Source organism: Rhipicephalus sanguineus, chromosome 2 (assembly GCF_013339695.2).
Source record: "Rhipicephalus sanguineus isolate Rsan-2018 chromosome 2, BIME_Rsan_1.4, whole genome shotgun sequence".
NCBI lineage: Eukaryota > Metazoa > Arthropoda > Arachnida > Ixodida > Ixodidae > Rhipicephalus > Rhipicephalus sanguineus.
In genome coordinates this window covers 88420812-88446346 of record NC_051177.1, presented here as the reverse complement: position 1 = coordinate 88446346, position 25535 = coordinate 88420812, and the positions used below count along the sequence as shown (strand labels likewise).

Sequence of the window (25535 nt, the reverse complement as noted above, 5' to 3'; positions counted from 1 at the left end):
GTAAGAGAGAAAGAGAGAGAGAGAGAGGGGAGGAGAGGGAGGTGCAGCGAATATTGAGAAGAAGAGAGAAGCGAAAGGCGTCGATAGAGAATAACGCCTCTCGCTCGCCAGCTGTGCTCACCAGCTCACTCTCGCCAACCATTCTCACCTGCTGTGCACCCTTGCAACGCGCGGGGGGTGAGAGCACGGCTAGTTGGGGGAGAGAGAACGAGAGAGAAGGAAGTCAGCCGCGTGCCGTGTGCAGCAAGCTGGGCGCGCTGTCGAAACTTGATTCCCGCATCTCGCCTTTGTGTGCATCCACCCCCGAACATACCCGAACACCACGCTTGGCGGGAAGTTGCCGGCAGTCCGGAGCAGGCCATCAAAACCTGTCAAACTACTGTTGCTGTTGAAACGCGCGCCGCCGGCTGTGTTTTGGTGTAGGGGCGTGTGCCGACGGCACGACGGTGCGTGAAACTAAAGCGACAGAGCGATGAGCTTTCTCAAGCACTTCGATCCGTCGAAGATTCCTCGAACAAGGGTGAGTAGCATGAACACTGCCGGATTTGATGTGACCTTGCCGCATGTGTGTTTCTCGGTGCTTGTACGAAATAACTGAATGCGCAGATCGCCACGCAGTTAGTTGACTGACTGCATTCGAACGGTACCTGCGAGCTGACACTGATTTCGAGATAGTTGCCCTTTGGAGCACGTGCTTGCTCTAAGATAACACGGTGCTACCGTTCGGGCAGGCGTCTTAAGTATATCGCCAAGTGTCGTGTTTGTTGACTACAAAAGTGTCGGTTTATCTGCGACTTCGGAGCCAACCGTAGGGAAAACACAACGGGCGATCCGTTAAACCCTGATTGACTGGTGCAATAATCGGCAAAATTCAATTCAATTGTCTGTGCTTTTTCGTTGTCGCGGCTTTACGTAATCGCTGAGTAGCAGCGGGCGATAAGGCAGTGACTCCTTGCGAAGTGCAAACACCGTGAGTTACAACGCGATAGGCAGCTCGCATTACGCCCACGAAATGTGCGATAACGTCGTTATAACACCGAGCGATCTACGCACAGTGCCTGTTTGTCTGCCACGCCCAACTTGTGAGGATTGCTTTAAAAGACGATTGAGCATTTTCGTTTGGTATCACCAAGGCAAAAGCTTTGCTAATCAGGTTAAAGCATTGTTGGTTCCTGTACGGTGAAATCTGTTGTGTGCAGCAGCAGCACATTAACATGCTCCCACAAAAACAGTATAAGAACAGCTGACACTCAAGCAATGGTTCACACTGAAAACAGTTGTGGTTAGTAAAAGACAGGACAGTCTGTGGCTGTTTGGGCGAGTTGGTTTATTCATGATGGTTTCCTCATCTGAAAAGTTTCTCTTCTCTTCCACTTTTTCATGCAGGTGGAGCTCCATCTCCATTTAGATGGCTCCATACGACTGGAGACAATATGGGAACTTGCACAGTGAGTATCGTAAGGTGATAGAATGTTATTCTGGTATTTCTAAGCAGATGTAGTTATCTGTGGAATGATGCCGTTTTTAGTCACGGGGAGCAATAAATTAAAGCTATTTTTTTAGTAGATCACATTTGGCAATGTAATTTTCAGAAGACTTCAATTGGGCTATGTCAGTGGCTCTATACACTTTATGCAAAATTGCTGCCATCTGTCGGAGCTTTGACGAAGCTACCGATTCAGCGCCATGTTGGAGGCTTGTGTACGAATCGTATTGCTGTCGCTGCTGTAACTTCTTGCTTGCATCTGCTTTGATAGTAGGAAATCGGTGCACAAAAGCGTCAGACGAGTGTGTTAGGGCCTGTACACGTTGCCGGCATTTCCTAGTTATTACGTTCACAGTTATTACGTGCAAAGAACTGCCTCACAACGAGAAGAAGGTACAAGTTTGTCACCGAGTCATATGTATAGGCATGCCGTCGTTGAGAATGAACCTTTGCGCTAGGTTATAAATTTTGTCTGTCAGGGTTCAGTGTTCAGTGTAGCAAATAAAGCGCTGTTAACTATCTGAGTATCACGCGTGTGGTGTAGGATGGTTGAGAAGAGGCTTTAGTGCGTGACACGACTAAGCACAGCGATGACGATAAGTGCTGTTGACCCATTTCAAAGTGCATTTCATAAAAGGCAGCCTTCGTCGACCTGATGTGTTGTGCACCTAATTTTACATGAAACGTTGACATCTTTTTGATTTTTGAAATAAAAAGAAATATTTCGCTGCTGTAGTCACTGACGTATGTTATGTATAGAATTAGCACAGGATTAAAATTTCCATATCTCACGCGCGTGAAAAGTGAACATCAAAAGTGTTTGTTGCTCCAAGAAGTAGGTGCCAATTAGCTCGTATTTTATTGAATATCCTTCCGTCATGTGCTCGTAAATACCACGATACGCCAAGAATATTCGCGTTCACGTCGTTGCCTTCGGGGCTTACAGGCCCCTTTCAATTACAACTCATTGCAGCAAGACAGTTGCGTCGCCGACTGAACACTTAGGAAACCCCCTCAGCGCGTCACCAAAGGTAGTGCACTCACGGTCGAATGTGACATATTTCCCGCAACAGCATTTTTTCAGTTTCACACCAGAAGTCCCACACACTTGAAGCATCTGTTGCAGGGGCATAGCCAAGGGGCTGGGGGCAGAGGGAGGTTCAAACTCCCCCCGAAATTTTTTTATTTTGCACACATACAAACGCGTGCACGAACGTACATAATGTATGATTGAACCCCCCCCCCCCCCCGCCTTGAAAAAATATTCTGGCTACGCCCCTGATCTGTTGACATTTCCTAGCACACGGGGGTTGATGCAGGATTTTTGCAAAGGGCGATCAGCTTTTGGGAGAACTTGATATGTGCTCTTCTTCGGGAATAAATAAAAAAAAAAAGTAAGGGGGGTGGAGGGCCTGCCAGGACTAACGGGCCGCGCCTCTGAATTTGGCAGTGATAGCACATGAAATTCTTGAAAAATGTGCATATATAGTGAAGCAGTATGCGCGCAAAGCAACCCAACAAACGCTACATTAAACTCCACAGTCGAAAACAAACTGCAAACAAGACACTCTTGCGCAATCGTTCCGTTCGCTGAAAACCGAAGATGCGCACGAGCTACCTGTATACCATGTTATTGTTATCGCAATGTAATAAACAAAGTAATGTTGTCAACAGCTGTGCAGGCATGCGCGAGTAGCCGCAATGCAGCTTTGAAGCACGTACACAAAGCCGGTTAGTCTGTGCCTGGAAGCACACGGCGCGAAAACTGTCTCGTTCCGGCATGACACGAAAGAGTATTCTCTGATGAGTGCCGATGCTGTCCCATAGCGCATCTATTAATAACGGCGAACGTAAACACGGCATTAGTCGTAAGCAGCAACCAGGGTCACGGAACGATCTGCTGATTCTTGTCGACCGCGAGATAATCTAACATGCAGGTTAGTTTCTTATAAACCTTTTTTCAGCATCCCAATTTCCTCAATCTGAGCAACACGGCACACGAAAATATGTTGGCATTGCCGTTCGTATCAGCCACCACACGTTTACGCTCCGTGTGTACATTGCGGAGCGTGCTTAGCCTTCAACATGGCGGAAATGCGCACGGTGTCCGCTAGATGGCAGCAGATTTTGCATATGGTCTATGGCCCATCTCTCTAACACAAAGGTAGTGTTATGGAACCTATATGCCACACAGAAGTGAAAGTCCCGGTGAAAGGCATTGATATCACTCGAGGACAGAACTCCTCTTGATCGTGATATGGTTGAGTGTAGCTGCGAAGCAATGGAAAACTGCTCCCAGAAATTCGTTGGTAGTGCGATATCACCATGGAGATTGCTTATCTTCTCTCTCATTCACCACTCGAAATTCGATCTCTTTCTTGCAGCACCATTAGTTGTGATCTATCTGACAGCACTGCTTCCCCACCGTTGGATTTGCACAGTCTTGCACAGTACAGCACACCATCGATGTGCTTTTGTTTAGTGTCTATCATGTATCGATTCAAATACGCTTTTGTGCTGCCACGGATAAGCATTGTATGCAATTACAGCTGGAGGGAATATTTCATGCAGATTCATTTCATTTCCCAGTCTTTTCATCTTTTATCACTTGCTGGCCTGACGTTATACTGCGGTTATCTTTGGGTCGTGCACTTGGTGCAATCAGTGATGAAAATAATGGAAAATGAACTGGATCAATGCATAACACAGGCCCCAATTTTAAAAGTCCTAGAAAATTTCAGTACACCTAGCAAAAAAGGAGCAATGCTTTCAAAATATATAGTGCCTACTATGTACTATGTAATGTGGTACAAGGCCTGCGCCAAAGAAAATGACACTTCATTTGTTTTCTGTTTCTATCTTATGTGTCATGCCGAAAGGTTGCTGAACCTAGTGAAACAGCACTGCCAAGCCCAAGCCATTTCCTAGCCTTTGGCGTATAGTAAAAAGGAAAACTGCGAACAAGTCGCGCATGTGGGGTACCTGTGTATGAGCCCTTTTTCTTTTTTAGGTTATTGCCAGGCTGGTACAAAGTATGTCTTATCTTACATAATTTCTCAATCTTAAAATTAATGGATGTTATGCCCATTTGTATGTACAGTTAATTTTGGAATGCATATGAATTGCAGTTGGAATAAGATTTTGCGTAGCATTGCAAACATTTCTTTCTTTCAAGCAAAAAGAAGATTGATCTCGGCTGTTCTTCGATAGCTGCCCTGAGATGGCGGCTCCAGAAAGTGGAGTCATCGTCACTGAAAGACTTTTTGGATCGCTTTGCAATATTTATGCCAACAATCGTGTGAGTATCCAACTTCAGCAGTGAATATTCTAGAGCATAAATGTTATTGCCATCAGTAAGGTAAATTGTGACAAGAATATTTATATAGCGTTAGGTGCTTCCTTCAAGTCTGTAACGTTATGCTGCCTCACAACTCTACACATCACCTTTGAAGCAGTGGTGTCATTGCTGAGCCTGAATGGGCTTCATCCAAAGTGTTTCTGCGTATTTAGGCTTCTCCTCATGGAACTTCAGACTTCTGATGAAAATTTATTATGCAAAGCAATAGGTTAGGTGTGTGCTTCATTGATTATCCTGCTACATGATTTATGTGAATGAGTTAGTTTGAATGTTGCAGGCTCACTTAATCTGAATCACTTTAGTGTTACACGTGCGGAACCGATGCTCATGGGAAATAGTTGTATGCTATAACTCCATTAAAGGGATCCTGAAACGGTTTTTTTAAGTTTTGTCAGCGTTTAGGCAAGAGCATCCCCAAATCATTCACACCAGAAATTAAGTGACGCACCGTGTACCAAGGCCGCTACGGACAATTATATCTATACCCTCCTCACCACTGCCTTGCACCCTCAACTCACAGACAAGCTGGCATCGCTGGCGATCGCAGTGCTCTCATCAGCGCAGTCCACTGTTTGAGCTTCGCCCAGTCATGGCCTCCGATATTGCGCGCCGACAGGTTGTGCGCAATCTCGGAGGCCCAGTGTGCCCGGCAGCACGCCCTCTGGCAGCAAAGACGAAGCTCGCGGAGTGGTTGATATCCGCTCCGACAGGTGCTGCCACACTACCAGGCGATCTTAATTTATTCTCCTGTACGGCGACAACTTGCAAAAGCATGCGGACAAACAAAAAGAATTCGAGAACGATCACCGATAAGCATAAACTCGGGCAATGTGGTTGTATCTTCAGGGGTGAAGTTACAGCCGCAGACATGTGGATTGTGACTTTGAATGGATAGCGAGAGCGCGACGCTCATTGCAGCGACGAGCTTAAGGGATTCTGCTCGCCACATGCCGCACAAACATTGCACGATGTCGCAGCTTTACAAGGCACCAATTGCTATACTCGGCGACAACTTTTCTTGACAGCACTGTGGAAGCCACAGAACCGAAGCGCATGCCTACTACCGCCCCAAGAAAAAGTAATTAAGTTTAATGATAATTTTATCACTAGCCTTGCTGAAATAAATGCTGCTTTATTTATTATGAGACTCAAGCAGTTGCCGGAAGTTGTAGGTAAAATACAGTTATTGTTCACCTTACAAAAATACCTTCCTTTTCTTTCCATTTCTTAGACATCACCGCCTTTTCAGCACGCCTGTTTTCCAAGGTAAACATGGCGTCCATGACGTAGTGGGTCAGTGTGCAGCCGCAAACGTTCTCCAAGGAAAATATACCCCTAATGTGACGCTAAAATGTAAACTGATCAATCGAAATGTTTCTCCCATTCACATATTTCCTGTATGTAGTTTTCTAAAAGCGTTAACAATGCGAGCGAGCAAAACCGAAATCAGCCCCAAGCTTCCGTACTACTTGCGGAGCAACACGAATGTGTGGAAGCCCCGCCTCCGTAGCCTTCACTCCAATGTCAAGCTGAGTTGTCGCCAAGTATAGATATGTGGTACACAACACGGCTAGGGCAATTCATTGTGTCCAAGAAAAGAAACCTAAAGATAAACACTGTCGCTCAGCTCACATCAGCACAGAGTATGTTGTAACACAGGCAGACGACGCTCGCTGCCCACAGGAGGTTCAGTGACGTGGACTGGACATATCCAATCAGATCAGCCGCCTGCGTGACGTCGCGCTTCCAATACGACGCGCACTGGAAGTTGGCAGTTTGAAAACGTGGTTGGCTGAGCCGCTGTGAACGATGGCGATTTGCAGCTTTAAAGCCTTGTAATAAATTACACAGTTTATGCACAGAGCTTAAATCGGTCTGTAAATGATCCTTAGGACTTGCTCTACCGGCCCAATGTGTTCGTACAAAATCGTCAGAACCGTTTCAGGGTCCCTTTAATGGCTGTTTCATACGTTAAGTCTCTGCTCATTGATAAGATAAATGCTACGTTATGTGAATCCTGTTCGAGCTTGTTAATAATAGTGATTGCATTGACGGGGAAAGTAATATTCAGCAGCTGTTCCTTGGGTAAGTTACGTTGAATTCTAATGGCGGAGTCAGAACAAGTTTTCTGCTACTTTTCGGAGCAAGTGTGTTCCAATGACAGAATGAGGGCAAGAGTAAAGAGTTCCAATGAGAGAGTTGGAGTTGATTTAGAGTGGAAGTCACTACGTGGAGCTGGAAAAGTTGCTCCGCCAAAATTGGCGGAGTGGACCGGAATTCGGCGTGACGTACTTCTTTTAGCATGTTTAGCTGCTTGCGGGTGCTGCCAGTAGCCGTGTGTTTTAGTGGTAATGGTGGACGACTCAGCAAATCATGTGGCATTGCCTCCGCTGCTCGATATATGACAGAGCCGAGTTAGAAAGCTCCAGTTCCTGCACGAGCGATTTATCGGATTGTGACAGTGACAATGCTGGCGCGTACGTGCAGGAATTCGGCAGCGAAATGGAATAACTGCACACAAAGTATTCTTGGCAAGTTGTCACTTGAAAGTTAGAACTTCCGCTTCCACCTTGCTCCAGCGGCACGCATTGTGTTCCAATCACGGATTTGGAGGTGTTGCTCTATGCCAGAGTTGAGTACTCGCTTGCAAAGTCCTGTCGGCTGCTCTGACACTGCCATTGGAATTGAACATTAATTTCTGTTAAAGTAGTGAAAATAAGGAAACTAACCTACAGATGCATTGCAACAGCAGTTAATTGCGACAAACTATTTGTACTTATGTTTAGCTGCACACTAAAGGAGCCTGTGGGTGGTTATGTTCATTCTGCAGTCTTTCTCTATACCCTGTTTCACACAGTTCACTTGACAGCTTTTTAACATAAAGGTACATTGAAACACTTCTTTTTGAATGTGGTGAGAAAATGTTATCAATCAAAGGACAATGCTGCTGCAAATATACTTTTTGTGGGGTGTTTAATCTCTTGAATTATATTGCATGCTCTCATTTGCTGCTTTCAATGCACCCACTATTTTTGTACTGTAAAACTTCGTTAATTCGAAGGCCTCGGGACCAAGAAAAGTATCCCAATTAAGTGGGATTCCCAATTATCCAAAACAATGCGAAATCAAGGAAATCAGCCAGAAAACATAATACAGTAAAACCTCATTAATTCAGATTTCACGGGACCGGAAAAAATGTCCGAATGAACCAAATGATGAATTAACGAATGAACAGGAAAAATAACATTAAAATCAAGTTGGAGAAGCATACCTTCATTTGTTGAAGTATCTTGTAGTGGCCGTCTGCGTTTTCGCGCAGATTCCGGCTGACATTACAATTCTTAACTCTTCCAAATGGCCAACAGCATGCAAACTGTTGGAAGTGCTCAGGCAAACGTCCTCTAATATCAAAAGCGCCTCCAAGACTCCCCGTGGGGTGCAATGAGGTCGCGACATCATTAAAGGGGCACTGACACCTTTTTTTGAAGGCGAGTTTACTCTGCCATACAAATCTCCTGTATGCAGAGACAGCTCGGAGTAAGTGTGAAGCTCAGCAAATGCTAATAAGATATTTCAATTTGATATTGAAGTCATTTTCTTCCATGGCGCACCTACCGACATCAGCACTAGCTTGACATCAGGCTACAGTACAAATTCTGGTGACTTCACGCAGCAGTCTGGCTAATTGTGATGACGTTATGTACCAAAACTTCCAAGATGGCCGCTTCTGCGTCATCAAAACTTCCAAAATAGCCATTTGTGCGTCACCAACAAAGCCACGGTGCGGAGCAGCCGTGGAAACGTCACTATATTATGCGAGCAAGTGACGAGAAGCTCATACCGTGTTGTGACGTCAGGGTACAGTAGGAATCGAAACTAGCTTTTAAAAACATACTGTAATTATTTTTTCAGGGTGCTTTTGCGCTTAGCACTGCCTTTTCTAGGCTCTTGAGGGCTTGACCTTTCATTTGACGCAAAAAAACAACTGAAAATATTCGTGTCAGTACCCCTTTAATAATTTCTTGATCGGTCAGGAGACCAGTCGTGGCGACACAATCATCAATCGCAATGTAGTCCTGAAGGGTCATATCTGTGGGAAGGACAGCATCGACGGTCGGGCAGTCATCTTCGGTGGACTCGACTGACACCTCGTCGATGCCATCGTCAGCTACTGCCACATGCCCGAGCCTCACATGCAAACACGGTCACAACGGAAAAAAAAAAGAACTCCGCAAGAAGAGACGGTGCCGACACATCACAAGGGAAAATGGCGTCGGAGGCACAGCGGAGAGAAGAAAGAAGACGCCGACGTTCGGTGAAGCTGCGATCGCCCCCACTGGTTGATGACAATGGCAATGTCACTCAGGTTTTGGTTTCACTACAGTGGTGCCAACGCCGCTTTACCACATTGTGGTGTAGCGGCAGCCATCAGCATTTGTCCGAATGAAGCGGTGCGGAGCCGAATTCTGATGAATTAACAAAGGTTTGGTCCCATAGATTAACATGAACTTTGGCCGGGACCAAAGAGCCATCCGAATTTCCGAATTAAAGAGCTTTTACTGTACATGGAAGTCACACCTTTATTGTGGCAAGTTCGCCTACTTGGAAAAAAAATCCTCCATACGTGGCTGATGCGTTCGGTAGTTCCCAGCACCGAAAGTCATGTTTTCCAGCTTGTCAACGAGGCGCAGCATCTCAGCCTCATCGCCGTTGCACTCAACAAAGCTGCACACAACACTCAAAGCATCAATGACATACGCCAAAGAGGGTGCTCGGGAGGGCTCGTCATCGCTGTCAAAATTAGTGGTCGAGTCAGTTGATCTCTCATCTTATCTCGCTGTCGACGTCGGCGTAACATGTCTGCACTGTGCACTCGACAATGAGGCAACATTTTGTAGAATAGTACAGCTTCATCAAGGTTGTAAACATCTGCTGCTTCGTACTTGGCAAGTAGTGGAGGCAAGGTGTGCTCCTTCAAGACGTCGAGAACAGACTGATCCGCACTGCCACTCTCGCCACAAACATTGACGAATGTCAGGTTGCTGTGCTCCTTTAATCGGCAAAACCACCCATTGCTGCATTTAAACTCGGAATGCCCAAGTTGCAGCGCCAGCTGGTTGGCATTCAAACGCAATATGGTCCTGGTCCCATTGACAGGAAGGTGTGCTGCCTTGGCTTTCTGCAGCCAGTCAATCAGACCTGCTTCAACGTTGGCGTATGTAGGCGGGCATACTCGTGTACGCTTTGATGAGTGCGTCTTGCTGTACGCATCGAGAATTTTCTGCTTATTCTTGATGATGTTGCACAGTGTTGACAGAGGCACATGGTGCTTTTCGGCAAGAGCCGTTATCGACACCGTCGACTTGCTGCCCTCTTCAATTAAGCACACCTTTTCGTGCAGGGACAAGCTCTTGCACTTCGGCACCTTCCTTCCAAGCACACCTCAATCAACCAATTCACAGGGAAGAGTGCGCAAGCTGAGACAAACAGAGCAGTCGCACCGAATCGCACAATGCTCACCAGCTGACATCCAAATGGCACAAAGGCTCTACAAAACATTCACTTCACTAGGGTGGCCAGCATCGCTGTTGAGAAGACGATGATGATCATGATAGCAACTACACACATCGCTGTCTGGCGATTATTCAAACATGCTCAAACATGGTGTCTACAACGTATTTCCGGTAAAAAAAGCATGGCCTTCGAGATCTGTACTTCAAAAAAGTTGTGTATGTTTTATTTACAGCCACCGAGATTCGCAACGCCCTTTGCATATCTCAAAAGTCACGGCCAAGTGTGCCAATTAACTGGGAAGTGGAAGAGTGGCCGCACCAATTATCTGGTTAAATTTACATGTAAAAATTTGGGACCACGCAAATAATACAAATTATCCGGGATTCCCAATTAATCGAGTACAAATTACGGAGGTTTTACTGTTTATACTATATGTTACAACAGTGATGATGTTACAGCTACCCAAAATGCCCACACAGACGCTACTGGACAAATATTCTTCATTAGCAATTACAAGAGAGAGAAAACTTGTGCAAGCACTGCTTTAACATTGTCTGTAAGCAATGAAGACGCTGTGGTTGCCAACACATCTTGCCCATCCTTTTACCTCTCCCACATCGCTCTCAGATGCCTTTGTCAGAGGCCAACCTTGAAATTGTTGCCATAAACACAATGCCATTACTTTTGAATAGATGTACGTATAACTATTCTGCATCAGTGTATTGGTTCTTAATATTGTCTTTTTTGAAACTTACTCAGGTTTAATTTTAAATACTTCTCTGAAGGCTTTCTGGCGAAAACCAAAAACCTCGGTTAAATTTGTGACAGATCTTTGCACAGACCAGGGCAGCCATGGCTAACATGTACAATGGTGCAAAAAAAAAAAAAACTCAAGATGCTGCTTTCACCTTCATTATCGAGAGATATTAGCAAAGATGAAACGAGCCCTGTCATGCTTAGTCTGCCTTTCTACAATTGTAATTAAAACTGGCAAGATGCCACCAATGGCATACGTACCACTGATGATATCTTGTGGAAATTGGGATTGTTGTGAGTAAAAATTTTCATTCCATCTGCCCCCCCCCCCCCGTTTTTCTTTCAGTGGTGACTTAGAAGCAATTGAGCGCATTGCGTACGAGCTGTGCGAAGATCAGGCCAGAGAAGGTGTTGCATACTTCGAGGCACGCTACTCGCCGCACCTGCTGGCCTCAAAGGACAAGGGTGTGACAGCAGCGCTGGTCATCAAAGCGGTCAGCCGTGGCCTCGAAAGGGGAGAACAGAAATTTAATGTCAAGGCTCGGTCTATACTAGTCTCTGTCTGGGGAAATGACGGTAATCTTTGCTATTACTGTTGCTTAGTGCAGTGAATGTTTGATACCTGTTGACTGTTCGCTTATTGGGATATCACTTTCATTAGAGTACTTTTCACGAGGAAGTATAAATGGTCTCCTTAGAAATAATTCCGAAAAGGTTTAAGTGAAATCTGTTGCGTTAAACGGGAAGAGGATGACCCTTGGGAGCAGTTTTATTTATCGAGGCTACAATCTTGTTTGCGTAAATTTGTGAAATTTTGCAAGGAAGGAATGGAAGCTTCTTCATGCAGCTCCGACTTCACCAAAGAAGCTGACAACTTGTGCTCACTTTCTTTTTTTTTAATAATCAGCGGAAAGGAAAAGTGGGTGGCCCATGTGTGTGCACAGGGATGACAGAACATCCGGAAGACCCCAGTTTTATATGTATCAAGAGGCTGACTTCCCACAATGCAACTTTGCACAGGGGAAAAGGGGTAGGGGGAAAAAGTATGATTATGGGGACAGGAAGAGGTGATGTGTATGTACCATAACCACATTACACAGTGGTTTTCTTAAAGTCTATTGTCAAGTCCAGTACTCTTGAGAAAATCTATAAATGCCCTTGTAGCAGTACTTGATGCTGTCTGGTCAGACATTGCGGACAATAGATTAATTTCACTTAGAGTGAAGCTTGTCACTTGTCGTGTTGGTCTGCACACCAGGAACACCTTGTAGTGAATGTTTATTTTCGCTAAGTCTTACATTTACACATTGGTCTGCGTCAGTCGATCCGTGCTTCTCCACCATTTGCTTGCTTTCAATCATATCTGTATTTCAAGCTGTGTACGTTTACTGTGTTTCCATGAATATAATGAGACTGAACATAAGATGACGTCTCCCCCACCATCATGTACATCTGATGACAAAGGCATTAGAAAGGCTGACATGTCATTATACATACTGAATCTGCAGTCTGAATACTATACACTGGACGCCGTACTGAAAGTCTCTTTGGTGTACACCCAGCTTTAACAGGCCACATTCTGTGTCCATCTGAATGCGGCCACTGTACGCAGGATTGAGCCCGCGACTTGAGTTCACCTGCACTGCGCCACATAGCCACTCAACTAATGTAGCTGGGGAAAGCATTATGAAGATAATATAAAACAAAGATGCATAATGTGAAAATGTGGCGCACTGTGGAGCACAGTGCACTGAAATTAACACTGTGTTCCCACACAATGCTACCACTGGTCATGCACCCAGGCGTCCCGTGGGAAAAACTATGGTGAAAGCTACCTATGGTGAAAGCTACCTAAAAACTATGTGCTCTAGCATTCTAGTAAGGCTGTGATGTGTGGCTTCAAAGGGCCATATAACTACACGCAGTAGCAGTGGCATTTGCTCTGTAGGAGGCCGCCTGAGCGTGCACTGCGATACTTGTCTGATTTTTTGCACTACTATACGCAGCAAGCCCTTTGGCACTTTGTCGCGTTCTCTGGTTTCCTTCTCCATAAGTTGTGTGCGTAACTTCGAAACTAAAAGCCAGCTTTTTTCTGCTCCTTAGTCATATACATAGTTCCTGGGCATGGAACTTGTGCATCTTGGCAAGCGCAGTGGAACACAAGAGAAAGAGACACGTAGACACCACGTGTCTCTTTCTCTTGTGTTTGTTCCGTTGCACTTGCTATGATGCACAAGTTTCACACCCACCAACTAGCCCAAATTTCTGCGTTGAATTCTTGAGCACGCTTATGCTTCTCAACGTGTAACTGTAATACGCGAAAGAGAAAAGGAGGGAAGTGCATACAGAAAGAGAAAGACAGGCACAACAGTTTTGTGTATATACCTGTTGGCATGTTCCCCTAATTGTACACTCCCACACAGAGAGTGTAAAAGTGCATGACAAACGCAAGCACTTCCCCTCCATTTCGTGCATTCCTTTTTGCTGTATTTCTATACGTGTCGTGTGGGATCTGTAATGGGCTTACGCAAATGTGTCTGCATCAACACATAACTCTTTGATGTCACAGCATGTGCCATGCTTGCCAAGAGAGAAACTTAATCAGGTATATTGTGATGTCCCGCTGGGGCTCCTCCATGATTTTATTTTCCTAATTTTTGTCCCATTCTTGCCTAAAGCCGGAGAGTAAACTGCGCCTAATTGATGATGCAACCATTTCTTTAATCTTTTCAGAATGGACCATTGACTGTTTGAGGCTGTGTGAGGAGCACAGTGGCATTGGTGTTGTTGGAATTGATGTTGCAAAGGATGAAGTGCAGACTCCTGGCTATACGGCTGTTGAGGCGCAGGTCTTTCAGGTATGTCCCTAGAGTTCTTTTTCTTTACTGTGTGTAACTACTGAGCAGTACATACTGTTCCTTTTTCTCTTGATCTGATCTACATAGTCTGTTGTCTCATTGATAAGTGCAATATAATTGGTATGTTAAAAGTACTGATGAATAACCTGAATGTGTGATTAGGCCCTAGTGGAAATGGAAAGACTGTCAATTATAGTTACAGAACTGAGCATGGTTTTCCTGATTCGAATAGGATTTGTATCTTTAAATCTCATTTGAAAGCCACAAAAAAACCAGCACGTAGCACGGCCTTGTAGCGCAGCCATCATGCAGCCTTTGTACTGCGCGATGGAGTCGTTCAGATTGATGTACTAGTCTTCTGTTGATGAGGCGCACCGTAATTCGTGCTTAAAATTAATCCGTGTATTATCAGGCATCCTTGCTTTATTCTATGCTCATTGTGAGTTAAAAGGAGGTCAAGCTGAAAAGAGGTGCTGCCTTCGCGGCATCTCGAGGAACTGGAAACCAGTGTCAAGTTGCGGCACATTTATTTATTTATTATCTATTTATTTATTTTTTATTTCAACCTGCTGCAGCCTGCCGCAGTGCATAGCAGCAAATGCCAAAGATTGCAAAACAGAAAAAGGTGCACTGAACAGGCGTGTGGCATGCAGACATGCCCGGTACACTGCAGTGCATGAGGTTCGAACGGTGAAAACACAAGCTCGACAAACATTTTACTTTTTTGTAGACAAGGCCTCGCTTGTTTGCCGGCTTGCAATTACCATCGTACTCACCTACCACTATTTGTAGTGTATGTTGCCTGTACGACTTCATTGGTGCTGCTGATCATAAAATTCTGATAAAGAATGTTCCACAACAATTTTCGTGTGACCATTTCACGATTACACACTATGACAGGTAAGCTTTCCGTTGTACTAACGAAAACAAATACCATGAAAATTGTCTCTCGGTCCCTTTAAAGGCGCAGTTATTAAGGGGGGACATGGCACTTAAAAAAAAAGTTTTTTATTTCTTAATCGATTTTGATGAAACTTTCTGAGTTTATGTATATTTGAGCACTAATTTCAAATATGCAATTATTTTTCTAGTATGATGTGTAGTTTTTAAAATACAAGATATTTCATGTGCCTTTTGGGGAGCAAGATTTTTTTCTAAACTGAGTTAGTTACAAAGTAAATCAGCATATCACAATAATCTGCAATCGGAACTGTATGCAGTGCAACAAAAAATTGGCGTTCTAAACCCATTAGAACAAAAGTTATGGTGTGTTGAACATTCACTAGTGAAATTCTAGCTTGAAATCGACTCACTCGCGAATGTTCAACATACCATAACTTTCATTCAAATGGGTTTAGAACATCCATTTTTGTTGCACTGCACACAGTTCCGATTGCAGATTATCGTGACATGCTGATTTACTTTGTAACGCAGTCAGTTTAGAAATAATCTTGCTCCCCAAAAGGCATATGAAATATCTTGTATATTTTAAAAACTACACATCATACTAGAAAAATAATTGCATATTTGAAATCAGCACACAAATATACATAAACTCAGAAAGTTTCATCAAGATCGATCAAGAAATAAAAAACTTTTTTTAAGAGCAGTGTCCCCCCTTAATATAGCATAACACTTTCTCTTACAGTTGAGATAGAAATGTGGTTTTCTTGCACTTGCCACTTAACTAGTTGACGTGTTTCTCAGAGTTTTTGTTTCTTTCTGGTGTGATGACAGAGAGCAAAGCAGGTGGGCGTACCAAGAACAGCCCACGCTGGTGAAAGTGGCACTTACACAACTGTTCGAGATGCCATCCTCAACCTCAGCTGCGACCGTGTGGGACACGGATACCGCATTTTTCAAGATCCAACCGGCGAGACATATCAGTTGGCTCGCAAGCAGAACACTCATTTCGAAGTGTGTCCTTACTCCAGCGTTCTTTCCGGAGGCTGTCCACTGAGCACCCAGAGGCATTCGATAGTCCGGTGAGGCCCACGGTAAATGTCATGTCCGTTGTGCTAGTTGCATCTCGTGTTCTGTGCCACAGTTTTGCGACAATGCCTTCTTCTCTGTTCTATACCACTCTTACAACTGTTTACAGATGGCAGATCTCAATCATAACGCAGGTAGAGAGTGATACCAACACTAAACAACTGAAAAAGCATGAAAAATGCGAAAAGAGATATGCAGCAAGCCCTTTGGCACTTTGTCGCGTTCTCTGGTTTCCTTCTCCATAAGTTGTGTGCGTAACTTCGAAACTAAAAGCCAGCTTTTTTCTGCTCCTTAGTCATATACATAGTTCCTGGGCATGGAACTTGTGCATCTTGGCAAGCGCAGCGGAACACAAGAGAAAGAGACACGTAGACACCTCACTGGTTCCTTAAAATGGCTACGACAAACCTAGCGATCTTTCAACCTCGTGCTGGCGATCTTTCAACCTCATGCAGTATACAGTCGCCGACCGTTTATTCGGACTCGGCGGGAAATGCCGAAAAGTCCGTATAATAGAGAGTCCTAAAAAAATGGATTCACCAGGAAAAAGCACCTTTGTTGGCCCAGCGGCCAGAAAAAACTTGTCAATAAGCCTCTGTACACATGCACGCCTATGCGCGACCAAGTCGGCCTGTATTTCAGCCAATGTTTGGCCGCCCCTGTGGGTCGCAGTGTTGTTGCAGTGCAACAGCACTGCAACAGCCTGCGCTAAATCCGCATTTGATGGCTGTGGTGTGGGAGGCACGTCATTTCGGCAGTCACTGTCCACATGTGCTGGTTCGAGTAGCTGATGAATGATCTCATCGCCCAACTCGGCGAAAACACCCAAGAAACTTTGGATTGAGGTCAGCCGCCTTCCACCTGCCGAATAATCGCTGCTTTTTTCGCCATCGTCAGGGCCTTGTAGTTGCCACATTTCTTTAGTTCCGACGACGCACATGGAACAGGCGGCGTCGGAGCAACTTCAACGGATCAGGCCTCGCATGCCAAGTAACAAATAAGGGAGCGAGATGCAAAGCTCGGGACACAGATCAGGCCTAGCCACAGCAACATCTGACAACGCAAGCCCTCAAACGCCAAAAGGGAACGACGTTGGGCTTGTTGATGTTGCAGTGCTCATGTTGTCGTACCGTATTTACTCGAATGTAACGCGAGTTTTTTTCAAAATCTCTCTGAACTGATTTGGGGGTCCGCATTATAATCGAAGCACCTCAAATCGTGCCTTGGCGGTGCCGCCTCACTGGTTCCTTAAAATGGCTACGACAAACCTAGCGATCTTTCAACCTCGTGCTGGCAACATATGCACGCTGGCAACATCGAATCCAATCCAATCCTATTGTTCGTGACGTGTTTTGCGGGCGGTTCATTTCCTTTGCGCTTCCGCGACTTCGGCTCGAGCAAATGGCAGCGCGACGAGTTCAGTACGATGCCCGCTTTAAGAGAAGTGCAATACTGCTGGCTGAGGAAATCGGGAACTCAGCCGCGGCTCGACGGCTAGATGTGGCGGAATCTACTATCCGTGGGTGGAGGCTCCAGCGTGAAGCGCTCTTCAAGAGTGAGCCCGACCGAAAAGTCTTCCGTGGACCTCGTTGTGGCCGTCACACAGAACTCGAAAAAAAAGTGGCGGAGTTTGTGATTGAGCAGCGAAATTGCCTAATGGGGGTCAACGTTGAGCTGATTCAGTGGAAAGCCCGAGACGTAGCTCGAGAGATGGGGATCCCGCGGGAGAACTTTAAGGCTTCACATGGATGGGCACAAAAGTTCATGCGAAGAAATGGATTTTCCCTCTGGCGAACAACGTCGATAAGGCAGAAGCTACCAGCAGATTGCGAAGTGAAGCTAGTCGAATTCGCGCGTTTAAAAAGTGCTGTATATCGAACTACTATATGGATGGCACGGAGGATGACCTCATCTGGGAGGAAGAAAGTGACAAAGAGGGCTCAACCACCGGCGATGATGGCGATGAAAGCGACGAATAAACAAAACTCACTTTATATTTAGAAACTGGGATGTCTTTGCCACTACCATGTGCAGCAAATAAAGGTACTTTTTTCCCCCTGCTTTACTCGCGTTACATTCGTGTTTTTTTTTTTTTCCGGCACTGAAAAGTCACCCCTCGCGTTACAATCGTAGTCGCGTTACATTCGAGTAAATACGGTACTCTCTTTGTCCGAGTTAGGATCCGCGTTGTACTCATACGCCGTGTCATTCACCTCAAACGCCGCACCGAGCCGATTCCGATATTGGCTTGGCTTGACCTGCTGTTTGGCCGTGGTAGCCGTTGGCTAAAGCCAAAAGGCAACTGTTACGTGTAGCCAACAAATATAGCCTTCGAGATCGGTAATTTCTGTGTGGATTTTGACACTGGCACGATCTCCAGCTATAGCCAGTGCAACGTTTCAGTGCTGGCAACCTAGCAAAAATATTGTAAACATTGCTGACAGCTTGTTGTGGCGTTCAACGTCAAACTTGATCAGCCAGCAGGAGTCCGAAAAATCAAACGGCGCACTGTGGGGTGTCCGAATTTTGCAGTCGTGAGTTTACATTACTTGAGTGGGACGAGTGGCGGTGCCACTAGCGCGTCCAAATAAATGAGCATGTCCGAATTTTCAGCGAACAAATAAACGGCCGGTGACTGTATTCCTGTGTGGAAGACTAGGCTTTCTTCCTCAATTTTCGGCAGTTCATCTTAAAGGGGCCCTGCAACACTTTTCCAAGTACAGTCAACTCCCGTCAAGACTAACTCGGTTGAGATGAATTGTTGCTTATGCCGAACAGCACGGGAACGTTTGTTTGGTTTCCCATAGACTCAGTGCAAAAAAAAATCCGCTTAGGACGAACCGCCTAACAGGTCTCTTCTGTTAAGATGAACTTTCGCATACCGACAACATTGGCGATTTTCTGCAACGAACCTTGCAGTCTTGCAGTGCAGTGCGGCAAACAAGAGAAGGCAAAAATGAAAAAAAAAGTGCTTCCTTGCACAAAGACATGAAGCAAATCTGGACGCGGATGAAGGGAACAAGATAAGGGAAGAAGAAAAGTCAGCGTATAAAGCCAGTATCTCCCTCACCTCCAGCCTGTGGCTGGAGAAAGTGCCGGCGTTATCAGCAAAGAAAGCAACGAAAAGAGTTGGGGGATTTACTACTGAAACCCCCAAGCCATTGCGTCCTTTTGTATTCTCCCCACATTCTTCGGCTCCCCGGCTTGGAGTACAAAGGAGAACGGAAGAACACGAGAGCTTGGGGCCCCTGCGGGGCTATCTCATTCGTCTATCTCATCATTTTCTTTTTCCTAATCGTCAACGTAGGGGCCTGCTAAAGTTTTATTGTTAAAATGTGGTAGTAATACTATATTCATGAGCATATTTATTTTGAACCCGCGAAATCGGGTGGTTGTTAGATTCTTGTAAATACTCCACTTGAAGGCATAGTTTTTATCAAGTTGAGCCTTATGAATGCTTTTTTTTATAATTTCCGCCACATTGTAAGAATGCTCCATTCAGTGTTTTCAAGTAACATATTTAGATGCACTTGGCATGTTAGCATGTCTTTTTCTGGGGCACTTCTGATAAGCCGAACTCCTGTTAAGATGAGCAAATGACCGCGGTTCCTACGAGTTCGTCTTAATGGGAGTCTACCATAATCATCGAATGACTTCATTGAAGGAGTTTATTGCCTCACGATTCAACTGCCGCAAAAAATTTTAGCATCTGTCAAGTACAAGCAGAGTTACAGGGGTTTGTCGCACGCTTTAAGCGCTTTTCCTCTCCTTTCATATCAGCGAGCGCACTGAAAGCTACGCAAAGAATGCTCAGAAAAGGGAGGGAGTGCTCAAAAAGTGTTACAAGGGGCAAGAAACTATGTCCATTCATCAGCATGCATCATGACTTTGGGCATATTGTTTTGTTTTTTTGTTTTTTCTTTCAACATGCGCCTTACTTTCAGTGGGATCGCCCGCACGGGCACATAGCGGCATCCCACGGCGGCCGCAGTAACTATACAGCTTACGATGCTCCAATCAGCCACTGGCCGTGGACTTTGTGTTTAATGACGCAGTCATTTGGAATTATGGCATAATTTGTCATCAGAAGAGTGAGCAATTTCTAGACGACTTTGAAAACTAATTGTAAATTGTAGGCTGCGTGCTGCGCTATGATATTTGTCTCGCATGTTCTCAGGAGCCTTGACTACCGATTGGCAGCGTTTTCTGACCGCGCTCAAAAAGTGTTGCAGGGCCCCTTTAAGATCCGTGGCACCAAAGCTGCTAACCTTTGATGTTTGTGTTGTTTGACTGTCCTGCACACATGGGCTTTTCTAACTGATTATTAGTGGTGAATGTTGCCTTTAAGATATTTTCGTTTGGTTTTAAAGTAAGCAGCAGCGCTCAACTGAGTTGGGAGCACCATCGCCACTAGCATGACATGGATAGAGGACCCCCCGTGACATTAAAGGGACGCTAAAGGCAAATGACAATTCATGTCAGAGTGAAAGCTCAATGTATGACAACGTCTAAAACGGCAATATTATCAACAGCAGTGCCCTACTTACCGAGAAATTAAGCTAAATGTATCACACGATGAGCGCCACAAGTGGGACATGTTGGAAGTAATCCCGATGACGTGAGATTGTTCGACTACAATTAATCACTAGTAATCAAACTAGCTGCAATAAAAAAAAACAACCTTCCGTGCATCGAGAGACGTAATAAAATGCTGCTTGTTCGTTTCTGTTTGATTCATGGAAATAAGAACCTCTTTGGCGTTGCCATGGGGAAGGGCACGTGTGGTTCAAAAGTTCTGTTTTCGCCGAACTGCGCTTCGTCCGGCACCCTGCTTCGCTCACACGGTCACGTCTCAGTGGTAGTTTCGGCATCGCGTACTTCCGCGTGTGTTTTGCACGCTTGTGAAAGTCGCCGTGACAGAAAGTTTGACAGAATGCCGCGTGCATGTGATGTTGCCGGATGCCCGAATGGTGCACGCCGCTGCGCAGTAAAGGCGGGCAACGCTGGGCACAGCAACGGTGACGTGAGAAAGACCGCTTTCAGGCGGGTGATTTGAAGCGCACTAATGCAATGCGGGCCACTAAAACGTGATTTTATTTCAAAATAAGTACTTCCTTGGCACAAAAGTAGCACTACAAGGTTTCTGGATCACTATTTCAACAATCAACATCGACCTAATATTTGCCTTTAGTGTCCCTTTAAGCGAATAAAGTGGGTATTGTCAGCATCACAGGCAAGTTTGCTGGGTGCACACAATGCCACGACTGGCGCCCAACAGGGCTGTTGTTTCTCGACCCTCTCACACTGTTGTGCTTTGTGAGTACTATAGTCCCAGAGATTTGGTAATTACTTATGGTCAGATTATTGATTCAGCTGTGCAGAAAGTGAAGGAGCTAGTACAGCCTCTGTTTCTATGGTACGGCACACAGACAAATCAAAAGCAAACACAAAAAGGGACAGACCGAGCAGTGCATTCCTTGCTTCCTCCTGTGTTTTTTAAGTCTTGGATCTTCTTTGCTCTGTAGGCTATAAGCATCAATCAGCAACTTTCTCCAACCTAACATTGGGTCTGTTTTTCAATGCATATTCTATGTGTCAATATATGGCATCTCACGCATGAGCATGTGATATCTCGCCTGGATTAATTTCTTCATCCAAAATTATCGTGAGGAACACTGCTTTAGTATTTCTGTTCTCTGCGCCTACTTTTCTCTTAAAACAAGCGTTCAGGTATCATTCTTCACACGGGAGGCATGCACTTCACTTTTTGTTAAGGTCGCGGCAGTCCATATTCTTTTCGGTGGTTTAGTGCCAACATCGCATGTAATTTTGATGCCTTTTGTTTTCAGCTTTGCCGAGGATAATGTCAACTTCTCCATCAACAAGGACGACAGCACCATCACAGGAAGCACGCTGGATGACGAATATGCGTTTCTTAAACAACTCGGTCTGACTGAAGCCCACCTTATAAGAGCGGTGAGTTAGTAGTTTTTTTCTTTCCTTTGATGGGAATAAAACTTTGGTGTACTACATCAAAAGGCACAAGCTTATTGAATTTTTTCTTAATCTATCCAGAATATAAATGCTGCGCGATCGTGTTTCCTGCCTCACATGGAAAAGGAAGATCTCCTTCAGCAACTCTTCAGGGAATACGGAATTTCATCTAAGACAGTGGCTTGATCTAATAAAGTTTTTGTTTGAGTTGTTTGGCATTACTATTCTGAATATGGTCACAATGTGAAAGAGTGGACAGTTATCCTGATTATAGCAGCCATGGCTTGACAAATATTGGAAATGTGATGCTGTTGTTTATGGGGGGGCTATTTGGTACGCGTTCTGTGACAGTATGGAATGAAACGTTACGAGAGGTAGCCGCACGGGATTGGTCGAGGCTTGTCTAGCGGTCAGACGTGGGAATAGCAACCGGAAACGACAGTGCTGTCAATCATTTTGCCAAAGAATGGGCACAGAATGGACGGAGGCACTGTTCCGTCTGATAGCATGGATACAGAACGGTCTCCGGACGACTTGGATTGAATCGAAAGTAAGCGCTGGGGCCGGAGAATCTAATTAGCCTGCCTTGTGTCTGGCCTACTCCAATCCCGCACCCTCGCCGCTGAACGACTTGTCGAATTGTGACACCACCTAGCGTCCACTCAAGACATTAACACAAATAAATTGTTAGTCATCGCGCTCTTCAATTTGATGCTTTGAAAAACAATGCCTGACAGTATTGATGTGCAGCTCGCTGGTTGGCTGTTTGCTCCCTCTTGTGATGTTTCGTTCCGTTCTGTCACAGAACGCGTACAAAATAGCTCCCATGGTCAACATTGTTAGAAGGACAACAGAGAAAACATAGCTGCTGCAGTTCTAGTTGCAATCATCTGTAAGAGAAAACAGTCTCCAAAACACCCTTGCACAGGTCATAGTATAGAAAGCAGTATATCGGTATACATTCAGATGAAGGGGAAAGAATTATAAAAGGAGCACATACCATTTTGGAGCTCTTCTTGCAAAAGTATCACATAGCTTTTTTTTTGCTCTAGCTATCAAGAGCAGTTAAGGATCAAAGAGTAATGTTCTGTCATCAGGAATTATTTTAGAAAAGTGTATTTTAGCTATGCATATGTGTAGCGCTAAATTAATTGCACACATTGTTCTGTGGTTCGAGGCCCTCAGTGGCATTTATTGAAGTGCCATTCATATGAAAATTGTTTGCTTTTCTTTACAAAGAAGATTACTGTATCTCTTGCATCTCTTAAGCAGCTGGCTGTGACCAACATTCACACATGCATGTACGCACTCAAAACGTTGATTTAAGATGTATTACCAAGGAGTGGCTGCTTCTAATATATTCACTACATATCAGCCTTAACAGTGGGACTGCTTTATTAAACTAGGCAAAGCAGTATTTGCACGATGTCTATAGGGTGTGAGCACTTCAGCCTCATTTAACTCGAAACTGCTAAGTCGAATGGGCAATCTGTGACTTTCTTACAATGAGCGTATATTTATGTTTCTTCACTCTACATCTTACCTGGTGCATGATTTGTTGATTTTCAAACATTCATTGTTCACAGTCACCTAGGCAAGGCACTTGTCCCCATAATGTGTCCAAGAAAAATTGACAGGTGACAGTGCATTATCCTATTCATCACCATCTTTCTGCTGGTGTGCTGAGTTGTGTTGATGAACATGGAAAGCCGCAACTACAATGCAGTGTAGGCGGCCACATGAACCTATTGGTGGTCATAGTTGCACCAGGAGAGTCTAAACTTGCACAGCAAGGAACTCAAACTAGTAGAAGCGCACAAAGTTTCAGTCCCACAGTCTTTGTGGTTATGGTTAAAGGCATACTGCACAATTCACTTTTTGGAAGTCCATTCACTACTGTTTGTCCCGAAGTAAGTTTGTGGATTTCTCTCCATTCTAGTCGTCCACTTCCGGTGTCTGTAAGGGCAGAAACATAGTTTAATATCAGTTCATCATTTTAATTATGTAAACCATGTTCGCTGAAACATAGTTAATTGTTTGACTTTGATGCAGCTTTAAATTTAGTTAGCAAAAAGTTAATTGGCCAAGCCCAGTTTTGTAATGCAACATAATTCTAGGCACATTGTCTGTTGATGGAGGCTGTACATCTAAATGGCTGTGTAAGCTAACTGATGAGTTGAGAATTCGGCTGAGAGCCACCTGCGACTTTGACTATGGCTTTACCACAGCGAGTCAGTAAGTGTAGAAGTCCAATTTAATAAGCGTAAGCAGTAACTACAAAGTTCAAGAGAATTGTGTGGTGTTGAAGTGGGTGTGGGTATATGAGTTAACTTTGGTGAGTTTGAAATGCAAAAGAACCTGTTCCCGAAGGTACAGGACCACATTCAAGGCTGATTCTACTGTGTGCTGAGGTTATCCATAACCCATGAATTATGTCTGTTCTAGCGAGGAGGCCTCGGTGAGGAATTGCGAGCAAAGGACTTTCATGCAATAAATTCTGTTTCATAGCATTAGGGGCCAAATGATATCAGATAAATAACATTGTTTTCATGAAAGATATCTAGGGTTTGTACACAGGTTGACTCAGATCAGACTTCTCGCATGTATGGAATACGTGTGTTTCTCTGGCACAGTTCAGATCGTAACACCATTGTAAAAAACTTTACCATGAGCTGGTGATTCAGAGTTTGGTTGAGTTGCGAGTTTATCAAGTCTGAGTATGCATGTCTCGGGGAGTCCATGTTTTGTTAAGCCTGAGCAGCACAATCGACAACTCCACGTGTATACATGGCTGCACAATTCCTTTCGTTATCTAAAATTCATAGCCCATATGATTTAATTAGTTTCAGTAAGTTGCATGGTGATTCTGCCAACACGAGCATCTAGTGTCTATTCCCATGAACCACAGACTTCAACGAGCCTGCTTGAAACTCGTTTCGATGAACATGGTGTCATAAGGAGTTTGGCGGGACCTGTTTTTGCCGCTTGCAGTGTGGGCGGACTGGCTGGGTCGGGCCTTGCTTAGCCTGCATCATAGTGAGCTGAATGATTCAGATTTCATTGAAGCAATTTCTAATTCAGCCTTAAGTGATGACTGTTTTATTTTATGCACCTTAGATTTATACCATTCGGGTTTCAGGAACTCGCATGAAAAAATTCATTTTTTGCTTTAGAAGTAGTTGAGATTTAACTGCGTCCTTCCACTGAAATGAACACTCATATGTAATTAGAATGCTATGTATGTATTGTAGTGGTGGCTTCATTGCCTAAAGTCCAAATATATGATGTTAAAACATTGTGTTAATTGTTAGTATAGCGCATAGGTCGGCAAAAAATGTGAAGCTCACTCAAACTCACTCAAGAAATATATTTTTCCCTTAGAGCTCAGTTGAATTCAGAGTCATGAAAATTCTCCTCAACCGGACTCGCTCGAAAACAGACTCGCTGAAATTTTTTGCAGCCAGACTCATTCAGACTGAAACTCACCAAAATATTACTCACCCGGTCTCATTCAGACTCGGACTCACGGCTATATCTGAGTCTAGGTGAGTGTGAATGAGCCGACTCAAGAGTCCGT

General features: G+C 44.6%; 1 protein-coding gene across 1 annotated transcript; it reads left to right on the top strand.

Moving 5' to 3' along the window:
- Positions 1-249: 249 nt before the first annotated feature.
- On the top strand, positions 250-22145 carry LOC119383334 (adenosine deaminase). The gene is made up of 8 exons (XM_037651411.2): positions 250-520; positions 1387-1448; positions 4662-4784; positions 11461-11690; positions 13848-13972; positions 15710-15957; positions 21814-21940; positions 22040-22145. The coding sequence occupies exons 1-8, from the start codon at positions 473-475 to the stop codon at positions 22142-22144; spliced, it is 1068 nt and encodes a 355-aa protein (XP_037507339.1). The 5' UTR covers positions 250-472; the 3' UTR covers position 22145.
- Positions 22146-25535: the final 3390 nt, after the last annotated feature.

Coding starts and splice junctions, on each gene's coding strand:
- LOC119383334 (XM_037651411.2), top strand. CDS start 473: ATGAGCTTTCTCAAGCACTTCGATCCGTCGAAGATTCCTCGAACAAGG. Junction 13,973..15,709: donor TTGAGGCGCAGGTCTTTCAG/GTATGTCCCTAG, acceptor GTGTGATGACAG/AGAGCAAAGCAGGTGGGCGT. Junction 15,958..21,813: donor CAGAGGCATTCGATAGTCCG/GTGAGGCCCACG, acceptor TTTTGTTTTCAG/CTTTGCCGAGGATAATGTCA.